This window comes from Pseudochaenichthys georgianus, chromosome 11 (assembly GCF_902827115.2).
Source record: "Pseudochaenichthys georgianus chromosome 11, fPseGeo1.2, whole genome shotgun sequence".
Lineage (NCBI taxonomy): Eukaryota > Metazoa > Chordata > Actinopteri > Perciformes > Channichthyidae > Pseudochaenichthys > Pseudochaenichthys georgianus.
Window position 1 is genome coordinate 6,816,545 of NC_047513.1, and position 14,529 is coordinate 6,831,073.

The 14,529-nt window shown below is 38.8% G+C and overlaps 1 protein-coding gene across 1 annotated transcript; it reads right to left on the bottom strand.

Annotated features, from left to right (window-relative positions):
- Positions 1-3,325: 3,325 nt before the first annotated feature.
- Positions 3,326-12,169, bottom strand: LOC117455471 (doublesex- and mab-3-related transcription factor B1-like). The gene is made up of 3 exons (XM_034094989.2): positions 11,707-12,169; positions 3,738-3,973; positions 3,326-3,649 (listed from the first exon to the last, which is right to left on the bottom strand). Exons 1-3 carry the CDS (start codon positions 12,167-12,169, stop codon positions 3,515-3,517), a joined length of 834 nt encoding a protein of 277 aa, XP_033950880.1. The 3' UTR covers positions 3,326-3,514.
- Positions 12,170-14,529: the final 2,360 nt, after the last annotated feature.

Here is a 14,529-nt window from a genome sequence, read left to right on the forward strand (position 1 = left end):
ATGATCCCAACATGATCATTCAGATGACAGCCCCAGCAGCCATGCCAGAGGGCTGCGATGTGCCCTGTCCTTCGTCCTGGAATCTTTCATTAGGCTGCAACACTTCAGTGACAAGCTTCAGTTATGAAGCAGCACACTACAGTAAGTAAATGTAGAAGTACCTGGCCCAGTGACAAATACATAGATATTTATATTTATGTGATTTGATGTATATGAATGCACCTGCCAATTGCCTGGTCAAGTTAGATGCTGCGTATCACAGCGCACTGAGATGTGTGACAAACTGTAAAGCATTAACCCATCACTGTGCCCTGTATGCAAGGGCTGGTTTGCTTTCACTAACTGTATGGAGGCTCAGTCACTGGTACATTTTTATATACAAAGCCATGTTAGGGAAACTTCCATCTTACATCTGCTCCCTGATCTCACGGAGAATTGTAAGTGGCTCCTGCCTGAGATCGAATGCTGTGGTTTTTATTAAATGTGCCAACTGCTAGGACTGTCTTAGGGAAGACAGCTTTTAGATGCGCAGCTCCTCTGTCTTGGAATAGTCTGCAAATTAAATGGAAACTGAACAATCTGGTGCCACTAAATGTTTTTAAAGCTCGGTTGGATGCTACTCAATCGGAAGCTATTGGTACCTGCTTATGTGGATAATTATGTAAATGATGCTGTATGATGTCCTTTTGTTGTTCTATTTATGTTTTTATGTTTCATGTGGAACTACTTGAGCAGGTCTCCCTTGGAAAAGAGATCAATGATCTCAATGGGATTTATCTGTATAAATAAAGGTTTGAAATGAAATATATCATTACATTGTTAATCCTGAAGCATCAATGTAGCAGCATCGTACTGTTGCAGCTGTAATGACTTTATATAATAGTATTTGGTAGTTTTATCCAGTGGTTGCCAAGCTGGGGGTCGGGTCCCCTCCGAAGGGCCACCCCTCTTCTGAGGGGTTTTATAAACGAAATGGGTACAGAGAAAAGTACTGCTATACATCAGTGTCTCGTCTTTTGTGTGTTTGAGTTGTACCCTTTAAATAGACAGTCTATGGGTTTACCTGGCAGAGCCTCAGACATTGGATACAGCAGTTGGAGGAGTTTAATACTGCAACAAAACAAAACGATAAGGAAGCTGAACAACAATCTATTGTATCTAAAAGGCTTTTCTCATTTTGTTTATGTCAAATCTTAACCTGCACACATTCTATTTACTAAAGCTGTTGATTGAGAAAAGTATAGGGTAGCATGAATTGAAAAGCACCAGAACCTACAACTACAATAAAGTACAGGTCTTGAGTAAATGTATTAACTTTTCAGGGCTTTATAACGTTTTACTTACAGCTTTAATAGTGGTGATATGATGCTAGACTCCTCATGTCTAATTGTTATGTTTCTTTTCTCTTGCTCTGCTGTCAGGCAGACTGCGCCTGGAAAGATCTGGGAGAGGAACTAAAGAGGACTGCCCCCCCTGGTGGACAATACCACACATTAAAATAAGATACCTCTGGATGCTCGTGAACACATCATTATTACGCTTACTCTCTGTCTTGCTAATAGTAGAGTAATAGTTAGTTATTGAAAGTAAAAATAAAAAGGTTCATGTATAATATTGGTAATCTATGTACATATGTACACATTATGATACATCACACCTGTGCAGTGATGCGTGTTTTGGATCTGTATTAGTTAATCAACTTACGAAATGAAAAACATTATTTTTTAATATTTAGATTCGATCTGCGAAAATGAACAAAATGACTACATTTGACAACTTGTAAATGTATTCATTATATTTACCAAACTAAGGGAAGGTACCATTGATATTGTATTATTTTACTATACGTCTTGAAATTGCCTATTTTCACGGAGTTTTAAGAGAACTGTAGGTGTTCATCTCTAACACCCTGCAGAAGCTTTCCCTCTCTGGTCAGCATGATGTGAAGTCGAGGCCGAAGCTCTCAGACCGGCAACATTAAAGCGGCCATAGAAATGTGGAATTTGAACCCGAGCATCAGCGGTGAAAATGAAAGCGTTTGCATATTTTATGCATGGTTTGATGTCAAGAAGTGAAATTGGATGTGACATATCAGGTGTGTTCTAAAACAAGCACTGTTCAAAAGAGATTATGCAAATCTTGTCAGGTTCCATGGAACCATTATAATAATCACTTCCTTTTCCACAACAATGCACCACAATGCTAAACCGCTTGGCAGACAAATCTCTATAAGGTTTCACACTTGCTTTTTCATGCCAAAAACCATAGAAACCAACGTTCAAGGCGTTGCCGGGTGGAGACTCTCACGGAAAGCTGATATTTTTCATACTCACAAACTTTAATTAAGATTTCTCTGTTAAGGCGTGTATCTTAAAGGTCATTTTATAACAGCTCCATATGTAATCAAACACAAGCTGCAAACTGCATAACCTGAGCCAACCTCAGTCCTTTCAGCCGTCACCTCTGAGAAATGTTTGAGTTTTTCCCACAGAAGGCGGGGGAGCTGATGGGAATAATTAAATACTGCTCTACCTGGAAGAATGTGAGGGATTCACACTTCAGTATATTCTGTTTCTGTTACCTTTAATGCATACAGTAAAGAAGGACATGTTTTATTTTTAACAGTGCCACTTCAATTTGACAACATACATTTGCAGATTAAAGAGGGACTACACTCGATATTATTGTTGTTTTGCTTCTCACATAATTTGTTGACAGCATATTGAATTAATAAAGGAGATTTTTACATGACGCCTGCATTTGAATTCAATCATGTTAAGGGGCCTTATTGTGCTTTTTGGGCTTTCCTGTCGTGTGTTATAGAGATTTTGGTAAATGCTCAAATCCCTGTGTTCCCTCAAGAGGGAGTTTGTTTACTTCCGTAACATAGTGACATCACTAAGTAACTCCAACGCATCTATTGGCTATCATAGGATCATTCAACCTCAGACACCCATATATTAGCACTCATAATAGAGACTATCATGTTATTAGTATGTTACCTGCTTTGGTAAAGAAAATATGACACATTGAATGACAGGTCACTGTAAACCAAATCCCTTAATGTCTTAATGTGAGGAGAGTCAACTCATCATTTTTCCAGACCTGGGCAATAACAGAAAACAGTGTTTATATTACTTTTAAATGTGACTACATTTTAGCTGAGGATAAGTCATTTGTCATATTGGAAGCCTTTGTTCCCTCCATTATGGGATTACATCCTGGACTGCATTAGGATCCAAGTCCTTGCTGTCTTGCATGGAAAAAAAGTAGGACGAAATTATGTGAAAAAATGTAACCCAACCAACTTCAAATGCCCTTTACTTTATTATAAAATAAGCAATACAAAATAGGGTGACTTATTTTGAGCTTTCATCAGTATTTGGCACAACAATGGCACGTTTAAATATTAATATATCACAACCAACAGTGTGCCACTCATGCCAGCAATCTGAACAGGACTGTTGCTAACCAATGAGGGAAATCCTTGATACTTATAAAAATAGACCACCTTTTATCTCTCTGTGTGTGCTATAGCGTCCTGCTCCGTGTGTTTGGACAGAGGAGGCTGTGGGGGCTGCCTCAACATCAGCCCCTCCTGGAGGGTCTCTGGCAGCGGTTGAAGGGTGAAGAAGACCTGTCTGCAATCCTGACATATTAAACAAGAACATTTATTTTCAGTGCTTTTTAAAAGCAGTTTATTTCACTACAGTATTGGAAGATAAACAGCCACTTACAGCAGCCGGCTCTGCTGGAGGGGGGTAGTGCACAGCGCCCGGAGGGAGGTAGGGGTACATCAGGGGGGATCCCTGCATGCCATCGTTGTAAAGCCCAGCAGGCATGGGGGGCAGCCAGGGCATGTTGAACAGGAGGTTTGGATATGGAGCATATCGGCCGGGGAAAGGAGCGGTCACCCTGAAGGGGAAGTGGCTCATAGGCAGAGTCTGACCAAACTCACCGAAGTAAGGACCACCTGAGAAAAGGCAAGGGTTTATGTAATATTACATGTTTTCTCTAAAGATTCATTTATTATTTTAGATTGGTGTTTTAGTGTGAGGTGGTTTATACAACATATTATATTTCAGGCATCAATCTATCTAAAATGATAAATCATCATAAACAATAACGTAACTAGGGCTGAAACCTGGGATACTGAAAAGAATACTGAATTAAATGTTAGAAGTAGACTTTACTTGAGTAAATAGCAATACCAAACTGAAAAAACAATAAGTCAAAGGCATTGAAAACCTTGGTTAAACCAACAAGTCCTCCAACTCATACGACCAAATGGGTCGATTGTTTAAGCCCTTATTACGACCAAATATGTCGTTTGTTCAAGCGCTTAATACGACCTATAATTACGTTTGAAAATTGTCGGCCTCGAGTGCTCCCGTTGAATGCAAACGTTACAGAGGGTTGTTTATTCACAAATAACCCTCTCTGTAAAATCCTAAATTGTAGGATAGTTTGGCCATTAAAACGCTTTATGATTAGATTTCTAGCGAGAAGTATATATTGTACTTTTAGAATCCACGTCCAGTCGATATGTAGGATCTATAGTTTGATAGATATTACGAAGATGATTTGAGGTTTCGTCAGGACAACGTGTATATGCGGCAAGCTTCCATGTAAAGTTACGGGTTGAAAACAGTATTTCCGGTCTCGCCGTTTTCATAATAAAACCAATGATCAAATGATTTAACAGTGATATCTGCACTACTCATCCACTAAAAAAACATCAGTTTATCCTAGTTAATTATACGACATTAATTGGTTTAAATTGTGTACAATGCTTTTGTGTTTTCCCATAGGTTTTTCTCTTTCGATTCTGAGAGACCACGTTTCTTTTTTCAGAGGTTTTGATAGGCTAAAATCACGCCGCAATGCACGTCGGGATATGTGTTTATGTGATATGAAAATCGGAAAACATTCAAAAAATAATAATAAAACTTATTCCGAGTGCTCTTGCTTTTCTCTTTGAAAGTCATCACATAACGGCATTGTAATACAACGGTTCGGCTGCAATTAAATATTACATGCCTGCCCTAGATATGTATTTAATAGAGCCCTGATCAGAAGACCTTTTGACAAACTGGAAGAGATGCCGCCAAAACTGAAAACGTGACGTGAACCATAAATATATCAACAATTAAACAACATCTTCCATTTCTTTTCACACAATACGTCTCCTTGCAGTATCAACACTAATTCGGCTGACTTTATATTTGATTCAATTAGTAGATAGTCTGTATTTACACCATAACGGTGCACAGCTGAGAGAAAGGGACTTTTTTGTAGTTTTTAAAGATATTACTGATTTTCTGAACTACCTTTCCAACTCCTCATGCAGTTGACTGTTACAGGTCTATACAGGTTCATGGTACAATGCATAAGCTTCACATCGAGAGACTGAAACTGTATTTTCCTTTACCGTTCTGTTTTAAACTCACAATAAAGTTTATAGTCATATTATGTACGATATTATTATGTTGTATTAACTAGACCACTGGTCTAAACCGCACCTCCTAGTGGTTAAAGCACGTTATTGAATTTAGTTGTAGAATAAGTTATATTTGATGAAAACATTTAAATATTAAGAGTAGCCAACATACAAAATAGGGGTCAATGATAGAAATATAGAATGGAAAATATCAAGAAGATACTGTAGTGATCTCTACAATAAAACAGTTTAGTGCAGGACGTCCAAGATATATTACACAGGAGGATTGCAAAACAGACAAACTGATAAGGCTGAATTTTACTCAGGTGTAACTAAAGTCTGATTTAAGGGTTGTTTTGTATTTCACATCATTAATCAGAATCTGCAAAGTAACACAAATAAATGTAGTAGAGTAAAAATACCAGGTTAACCTCTGAATTGTAGTGGAGTAGAACAAAGTAGTACATGCTGCTGTAACCAAAACATTTCCCAACTTGGGATCAATAAAGTATCTTATCTTAAGATGATCGATGGCTATCGATGGCCATCTTTGCAAAATGTGCCTCTGAACCTTGACAAGTGGCATGTTTCCGGCTTATCAATGAACAACAGGAGGGGTGAGACATAAAACCATCTGTTAAATAAAGCTCTTCTGACCTTAGGTGTCATGTGGGTATATTATTTCAGCACCATTTATTAATTATATGTTTTACAATTGATAACACCACTGTGTTTCGTATCCCCTAAACCTCCAGGGTGTACACGTTTAATACTGCCAACTTCTAATTGTGGGAAATACGAAAACGTCTTATAAAGAGACGTGCCATATATTGCGTAGCACACAATCGCCAGCATGTGTAGTTCTGGGGGGGGGGTTCCTAAAAAACTATTTGTTCTCTGACTCGAAGGTTAAAAACACAAAAGCATTGTACAGCCATTTAAAACCCAATCAATATTGTGTAATTAAAAGGATAAACTGATGTTTTTAGTGGATGAGTAATGGAGATATCACTGTGTAATCATTGTGACAGTGAGGGGAATATATCCGGTTTTATTAGAAAACTTCGAGACCGGGGAAATACTGTTTTATCAACCCACGCTAACTTTACATGGAAGCGGCCGCATATACACGTTATCCTGGCGAGACCTCAAATCATCTTCGTAATATCTATCAAACTATAGATCCTACACTTCCACTGGACGTGGATTCTAAAAGGTACAATATACACTTCTCGCTAGAAATCTAATCAAAAAGCATTTTAATGGCCAAAACTGTTCTACAATTTAGGATTTTCCAGAGAGGGTTATTTGTAAATAAACGGGAGGCATGTTGTTCTTACACGACCACTAGAGGTGCTACACTTTAAAACGTGGCTATGGGTCGTAATCTATTATGGCGCATTTCCACTGCAAACGGGGTAGCCCCGTTTAAAGCGTCCCTAAGCGTCCTCGCTCAGGCCTCGGGCTGCCTCGCTGGCCGGCCGAGGCCGTGGCGCATTTCCATTACAGTTTAGGACCTGGGGTAGCAAACGCAGTGTAGGCGGGGGCGATCAGCTTTTTGGTCGGGAGCGACGCTGGGGTAAAACTGCAGTGGCGTCATCTTCAATGCGACACACTCACAAAACACACACAACAATGGAGGAATGTGGAAGCGATCGTTTACTTGTTCTTGGTGTGTGGCTTGTTATCACAGCAAGAAGGAAAGTGATCACAGCAAGCATTGTATTGTATTCATTGTATTGAACATAAATAAATCCTTTTTTTTTCATATACATTGTTGTCAAATGTTTTAAACAAATATTATCTGAATTGAATATTTGAAATTCAAGCACCAGTAAGTACTGCCCCATAATGACATTTGAGGAAATATCAGATCATGAAAAGAAAATCTTTCTAATCAATTAAGCGAATATCAAAGCTAACTATAAACATAAATACTAAAGTGTAAAAACACGGCAACACTATATTCATAAATGCAAGTGTAAAATAGTGTGGACATTGTAACCATGGATGGAGACTAAAGTATCCACAACATAAAATAATATATTAAATATAACCTCAATCTTTCTTCTAGACATGTTAAAAGCTTGCTTGAATGGGTTATAGGTTTATTTGGTTCTCTCGTCTTTGAAATATATAAGGAATGTATTGTTTGAGTCTAGTAGAACGAGGGTATTACAATTGAGCAATTTCTACATGTATTATGTATTTATCATGTATTCTTAATACCATTACAAAATAAACATGTATAATGTTTTAGAGGAGGACCTCAAGCTAGCAAACTCAATTTCTTGCTTAAATCTCTTAAAAGTAAGGGGCTTTTTCCTAACTGATGGTGTTTGTTATTGCTTTAATAAATTCATGTATGTTTATGATTTTTTTCTGTTGGGTGCCATTCATTATCAACAAGAGATAAGATAAGTCAAAGAAGTACTTTATTGATGGCAGTATAAAAATACAAATGTTGTATCAAAAAGGCATGCCATTAAACAATACAAATAAAAAAATGTAAAACTGTATTGCAGCCAGCATAAATATACATGGAATTGTAAATATAAAAATGAACATTTTAAAGAAAATAAATAAACAAGGAAGTACAAATGTTGCATTTAAAAATTAACTAGATAAAAAATATATAATATGTACAATACTATTAAGGTTTTTTGAAGTATCAGGGGAGCGTGGGCCACATCGGCTGCCCAGTCATGGTGCCGTTCCTGCTGGGCCCGATCCTCTCCTCCTCGTTCCTCTTGCCTGGGTGACAATAAGATAATAATTAGCAATAAGGAAAACACACAGGACAGGTACAGGTCACACAAGGATATAAGAATAACATGTATAAACAGAACAACAGTAAGGTGAACTAAAGAAAGTTCTGGCCCTAGATGTTTACAATGATTGTGAAAGTGAATTACATTATGTCCAGCCTGTTGATAATGAATATAAATATATGTATATGATAGGATGTCACACACAACTGTACTAGCTGCTTACTAGCTAAGACTTTACTTGTAACAGCGCATTTCCACACAGTGATATAGCTTATTTTAATTACTGACGATGGATGATCCACGGTTTAAAAAAACAAAAAAACAATTCCAGTCGTTTTGCCATTTCTATTTCTTACCTAGAACCACACGCTGCGGTGTCGTGATGGCACTCGGTGTTGGTGGTTGAGTCGGTGTCGATTCTTCGGCTGGGGTCCGTTCTGGATTCGATGACGATGTGGACGGAACACTGCCATCAACCGTTGTTCAGGAATGTTCCTCCTCACGAGTCCCAATGTAATCATCTAGAACAGCAAAATGACTTGTTAATTCCACAAACTACTGCAGCACAATACTAAATAGCAACAACAACTATAGAAAAGAAAAACTGAACGTAAACAATGGCACATATGGTGTTAGCAAACAATAGCTCTAGCTAAGGCTATCTGTCTAGGCTATCTGCCTTAGCTAGCTATGTAGCTCTCCGGGGCTCCATAAAAGCATGGGTTGTCGAACATTAATGTAAGGATAAAATAGACTTCTTTGTTAGAAGTGAGCGTACCTTGCAGGGACTCCAGTAAAGCCGTTGCCGTTTTCCCTACATCGCAGGAAAGTCCTCGAAAATCCGCGCTCGGACATCTGTGCAAGACATCCTGGAACACTTTCACATTTCGCGTTGTTCCTTCGAGCTCCCGCTGGATTTTATCATCCCCAATGAGATTAAGGAACGTCGTCACCTCCTCGGTCGACCACGGTGTGCTTTTCTTCGACGTTGCCATTTTTGTAGCTCCTCCGTTTACAAAATGCTGCAAGCTTGCTTCTTGATATATATGTGACGCAAGGGATGATCTCGCGCGCGATCTTGTGACGATTCTCTCTGACCAATCAGCAGTCGAGTGTTGACGTCACAGCCCTGGCCTGGTCTGATAGAACCACGATTTTATGGGGCCGGAAAAAGAGGGAAAAAGTACCCGCTAGCCGGTACTAGGCTATATGGAAATGCCACCAAAAACTGGCCTGGCCGCTTGAGGACGGTCCAGGACGCTTAAACGGGGCTACCCGCTGCAGTGGAAATGCTCCATTATGGCGCATTTCCACTGCAGCGGGTAGCCCCGTTTAAGGTGCTTAAACAATCGACCTATTTGGGTCGTTTTTTGTAGGAGGACAGGCTGGGTTAAACACATAGGTTAAATCGTGCGCAGTATTGTCAGCTAAATAAAAAGTATACGTCTAAGTACTCAAAAGTAAGCCTATCCATTCCACAAAACCAATAAGACCTGTGAGCGTCTTATAAAAACAGCATCTTTGGTGTAGTTGCTGAATTATTAATATATGCTACACTTACGTTTTACTGCTGCATGTGTTAAAGTTGTGCTCATTTTAAGGTCATATATGCAGGGTAGTTTAATATACAGGAATGCATGATGCATGACATCATCATTTATAAATGTGTTGCTATAGAGTTAAAGTAAAAGATTGCCTTTAAAATAATGCTTGGTGCTTTTCTTAACCCTTGTGTTGTGTTCGAAAGCTGTCACCATTCATGGTGTTCGTGGCCATGATTTATATTCAAGTCCAAAACACTCAAAAGGAATGACTATCATCCAATATCATAACTAACTTATTATGCATTCATAACCGTACAATCCTGTAGTCATTTTATTTGATGGCCCCAAAACACATTACATATTTAAGTAACACATTTTATTACAATTAATTAATTATATTACCTATAGTGAGACAGTGGATCATTATGTTATCTGACTATGGACTAATACAATTTTCCTTTTCAATGTGTGTGTGTGTGTGTGTGTGTGTGTGTGTGTGTGTGTGTGTGTGTGTGTGTGTGTGTGTGTGTGGGGGTGTGTGTGTGTGTGGGTGTGTGTCTGTGTGGATGTGTGTGTGTGTGTGTGTGTGTGTGGTGTGTGTGTGTGTGTGTGTGTGTGTGTGTGTGTGTGTGTGTGTGTGTGTGTGTGTGTGTGTGTTGTGTGTGTTTGCGTTCAGGTTCCCGCCGTGTTCGTGTCCCTTATTCTTTGCGACACGGTCCAGTTCCTGTGGGGGGGAGGGGGGCCAGAGGAGGGGAGACCAGGTGCACTATTGTTACAGTGGTGAAGGGGTGGGGGAGGGGTGTCTAAAGTCAAAGATGAATCTTGATTGGGCCAAAATTGACCCCGAATCACCCACAACAATGCTGCAAATTATACCCTTTTTTTTAGAGACCTTCAGACTAAAATTGTCAAAATTAGTTGTATACTGTTTATATAGCTGTTGTTGAAGATATCATGAAGCCTTGTTCCGATACAAAAAACTAAAGTTATTATATCATTTTCACTTGAAAAGGGTCACGGGAGACCCCAACACAAATTCAACAATAAATTGATTGATCTTAGCTGCAGATTCATTTTTGGATTTAATTTATGTTTTTTTAATGAAGCTACTATTCTCTTATGCTAATGTGAACTATTTTGTTTATAAATTATATCAATTTGATGTGTTGTCACTGTACTGTTCTGTGCTAAGTTATTCCATTTCCATTACATTAAATTAGAGTATTTAAATATGGTTTTAACATACCTATAAGTTAAAATTAAAATTAGTGATTTAAAAAAGCAGAAAGAGAGATACTTTTTTCAGCAAACTATCCCTCGTTTTTCGCGCCACTCTCTTGCAACATGTAGCCTATGTGTGTGCGCGCGCGTGACACTGCAGCATAGCTTTCACAGGAAGCTGCAGTGTTCCATTCAGGGCCGTTAATGCCATCACAAAATTGTTTTCTCTTACATAATTATCATTTTCAGTCAAACTTGAATTACATTTATCGCATGTTTAGACAAAACTGTTCCTTTTTATGCAAACAAAAATATATTGTTGTACTCGAGTCGCATCATGCATGCCCATGTAGGCAACATAACGTTTGCTTTAAAGTACGGTCAGCCATTTTATTTATTTTTAAACATTTGTTTTGTTGGTCTAAGAAGTGAAACATTATTCATTGTTTTGTTGTTATTTTAAGAAGTTGGTCTCTTCTGCTGTTCTGTTCAATATTTATCTTGCATTGTTTAATTTGTGATTGATGCCTTGTCCTAATCATAGACCTGTATGGTCCTAATACATGTTATGTGGTTTTATTGCTCGATGTTAACTTATCTTTTGTTCACCTCTGTAAAGCGTCTTTGAGCACATGATAAAGGGCTTGATAAATAAAATGTATTCTTTTTACAGGATCAGCTCAGTCTAGCGAACTTGAAGTTGTTTCAATAGTGATGAAAAAAGACTTACCAAAAGGTGGACACGGTCCTTCTGCACTGGAAGCGAAGGACAGCATCTTCCCGCTGTCCACACCGGACACCTCCTCCCCTCCCGCCGCGGCGGCTCTGCTCCGTGGGTCATGAGGGCTCCAGGCGGTGCTGGCGGCTCGCCCCGGGGGACACATTAGTCCGTATGAGCCCGACGGGCGAGCGCCTCCTTCCGGGGCCGAGTTGGTAAAAGTCCCCTCAGCCTGCCGTTTCACCGCACTGGGTGGCTGCTCTTTAATCGGGACTTTCTTCAGATTTCTCTGGACGGCCGTGATCCTGGTCCTCTGTGTGATGAGGTAGCACTTCCAGCACTCACATGTGACGAAAGGACAGGACTTCACATGGCCTTTCTGGGGGACTATGATCCCATGGTGTCGGCACCGGGTGCATTTCGGCTGTCGGCCGGCGGTAGAGGCTACCGGCAGGTGCTCTTTAGATAAGGACATGTTGCCTGTTGCTTGATAACAATAATGCTCTAAATTGCGTCTTAAATTAAATGTTCACCGACTACGTAGTAAACTGCCTTCTCCAAGTATGAAGGCTGAGGGGGTTCAAATCTTGACCCAGTGTGAACTCTGTTTAAATGTATCATTTTCACGAGAGACCACGAGCCTTATTACTGTGGCAAGCCGATTTAGCTTTTATTCATTTCTGGAGGATATCAAAAAATATATTCTTAGTAGTAAGAATGCAAATTCTTGATATCAAAAGTTCAATTGTAACTAGTTGAAATGTGTATTTCTGATATCAGAAATGCGATTTTAACTGGTCGAAATGCCAATTGTTGATATCAGAAATACAATTTATTGTAACTATAAATAAAAATGTAATTATAACTAGTAAGAATTACATTTTTGATATAAAAAAATGCATTCTAACTAGTTAAAATAAAAAATGTATATCAGAAATAAACATTATTACTGAGAATTGCATTTTTTATATCAATAATTTGCATTCTTACTAGTAAGAATTAATTTTTTTATGTAATAAAAGCTAAATCGGCTTGCCATAAGCTTGAGCCATTCACAATACAGTACAGACCCACGTCAAACTGCTGTGGTGTTGTTGCCAATTGTAAATCTCCAGAGGGATATGTCGGGACTATTGAAACAGTGATGTCATGGGAGCAGTTTATTTGAGTCTAATGTTTTGCATTTCATGCAAATTCTGCTCCATATTTACTATATTTATTTGAATTTTACATATTGCAGAATTTAAAAAAGCATCATGAGCAGACTGTAAACTATAAATTACCTATTTATATGTATTTAATTCACTTACACATTCTTGGAAGTAATGTGTCATTTTTTAACACACTGCTGTGTCAAAGGCAATTCAACACATTCAGTGTCATTTCTGAAGCATTTTACACACACACGTGTAAAATAAAAATGCACATAGTCAACACATTAGTGTGTCCACTGTCCTGCCCAATCACGGTTGAGTTATTTCAATGTATCATTTTTCAACTGTCCAACTGTCCATCAAATATCCAAACTGCCCTTTACCCTTTTCACCTCTGGCGGGTGGGATGGATGTGTCAGCGGAGGAGAGTCTAACTAACACAAGTTATTACAGAAACAAAACGTTTTTAACAAAGTGAGCAGATATATTGTCATAATGTGAGCAAGGGGTCTAAATAAATATTTTTTAACTTAAATAAATGTGTTTTGCCAATGATGAACAGCTAAATATTGTTTGAGTTTAGCTGCCTGGATGACAATTATTTTCCTTTAGGCCCATCTTCTTCTTCTTAGGGTTAGGGTTAGGGTTTATGTTTATCTTAATTTAGCTTACACTCTTTTCTGTGACCATCATTCTTCAATCTGCATTATATTGATAGCATTAGCAGCTATGTGTGTAATGCTATCTAGCTACTTTGGATAGGTTTCATTGTTCGGCCAGATGTGGCGTGAGAGTGAGAAGACCGACAGAGGCTGCGTTGATATACAGTCTCTTACAGTGCAGAGAAGTAACTTGGCACTAGTTATTTATTAGTAGTAAGTGTACACTACAGTTTACCTGTTTCTGACTAAAAACATCAGCCACTACTCTATACTTACAAATATTATATTGTGTAGAAGGGAGATTTCATATCTTCCTCTTGTTGCTACGGCAGTTGAGACGCAGCGTCACGCACGGCACGTCAGGCCTTCCCTTCCGACGATTTGATTGGTCGGAAGGGAAGGGCCGGCGGGCTTTCCTTCTGACCAGTGGCGGCTCCAGAGTATTTTTGTTGGGTAATCTGTGGTAGGGCTAACCCATAGAGTGGCGAAGTCCCTCCCCTTTCCGGGGCGCTCCATGGGACCTTATTTTGGAAAAATTATGTATTGAAGTCAATGGAGAGAGAAAGATTATCTTTCGATCCCGTTTGAATTGTGCCACGAATTACACATATGATGTTTGTCAATTTAAAAAATAATTTTGCAAGTCAAAAAAATAAAAATGTGTCGTAAAACTGTGAAGTAACATATTTGTTTGTGTGAAACGTTTAATGAACTACATCTCTGATCTCGCAGACTCTCACAACAACACACGTCACCAAGATCGCCGTCACTACTGTCTTGCCAAAAAAGTGATTGACTACCCTCACTATCACCACGTCCAGAAGAATGTCATGCAAAGATGCCTGCCTGCCTTCCTTTGATTCTCTCTGAACTGCCTGATCTTTTTAATGTTTAATGTCAACCATTTTTGCAGATAGCATGAAGTAGAAAAGATCGCCGATGCTAATGTAGCATTAGCATTTCTCACCCGGGCTTAAATTGTGTATTATAGAATGTTCAGACCGGTGTGACAGTACTCT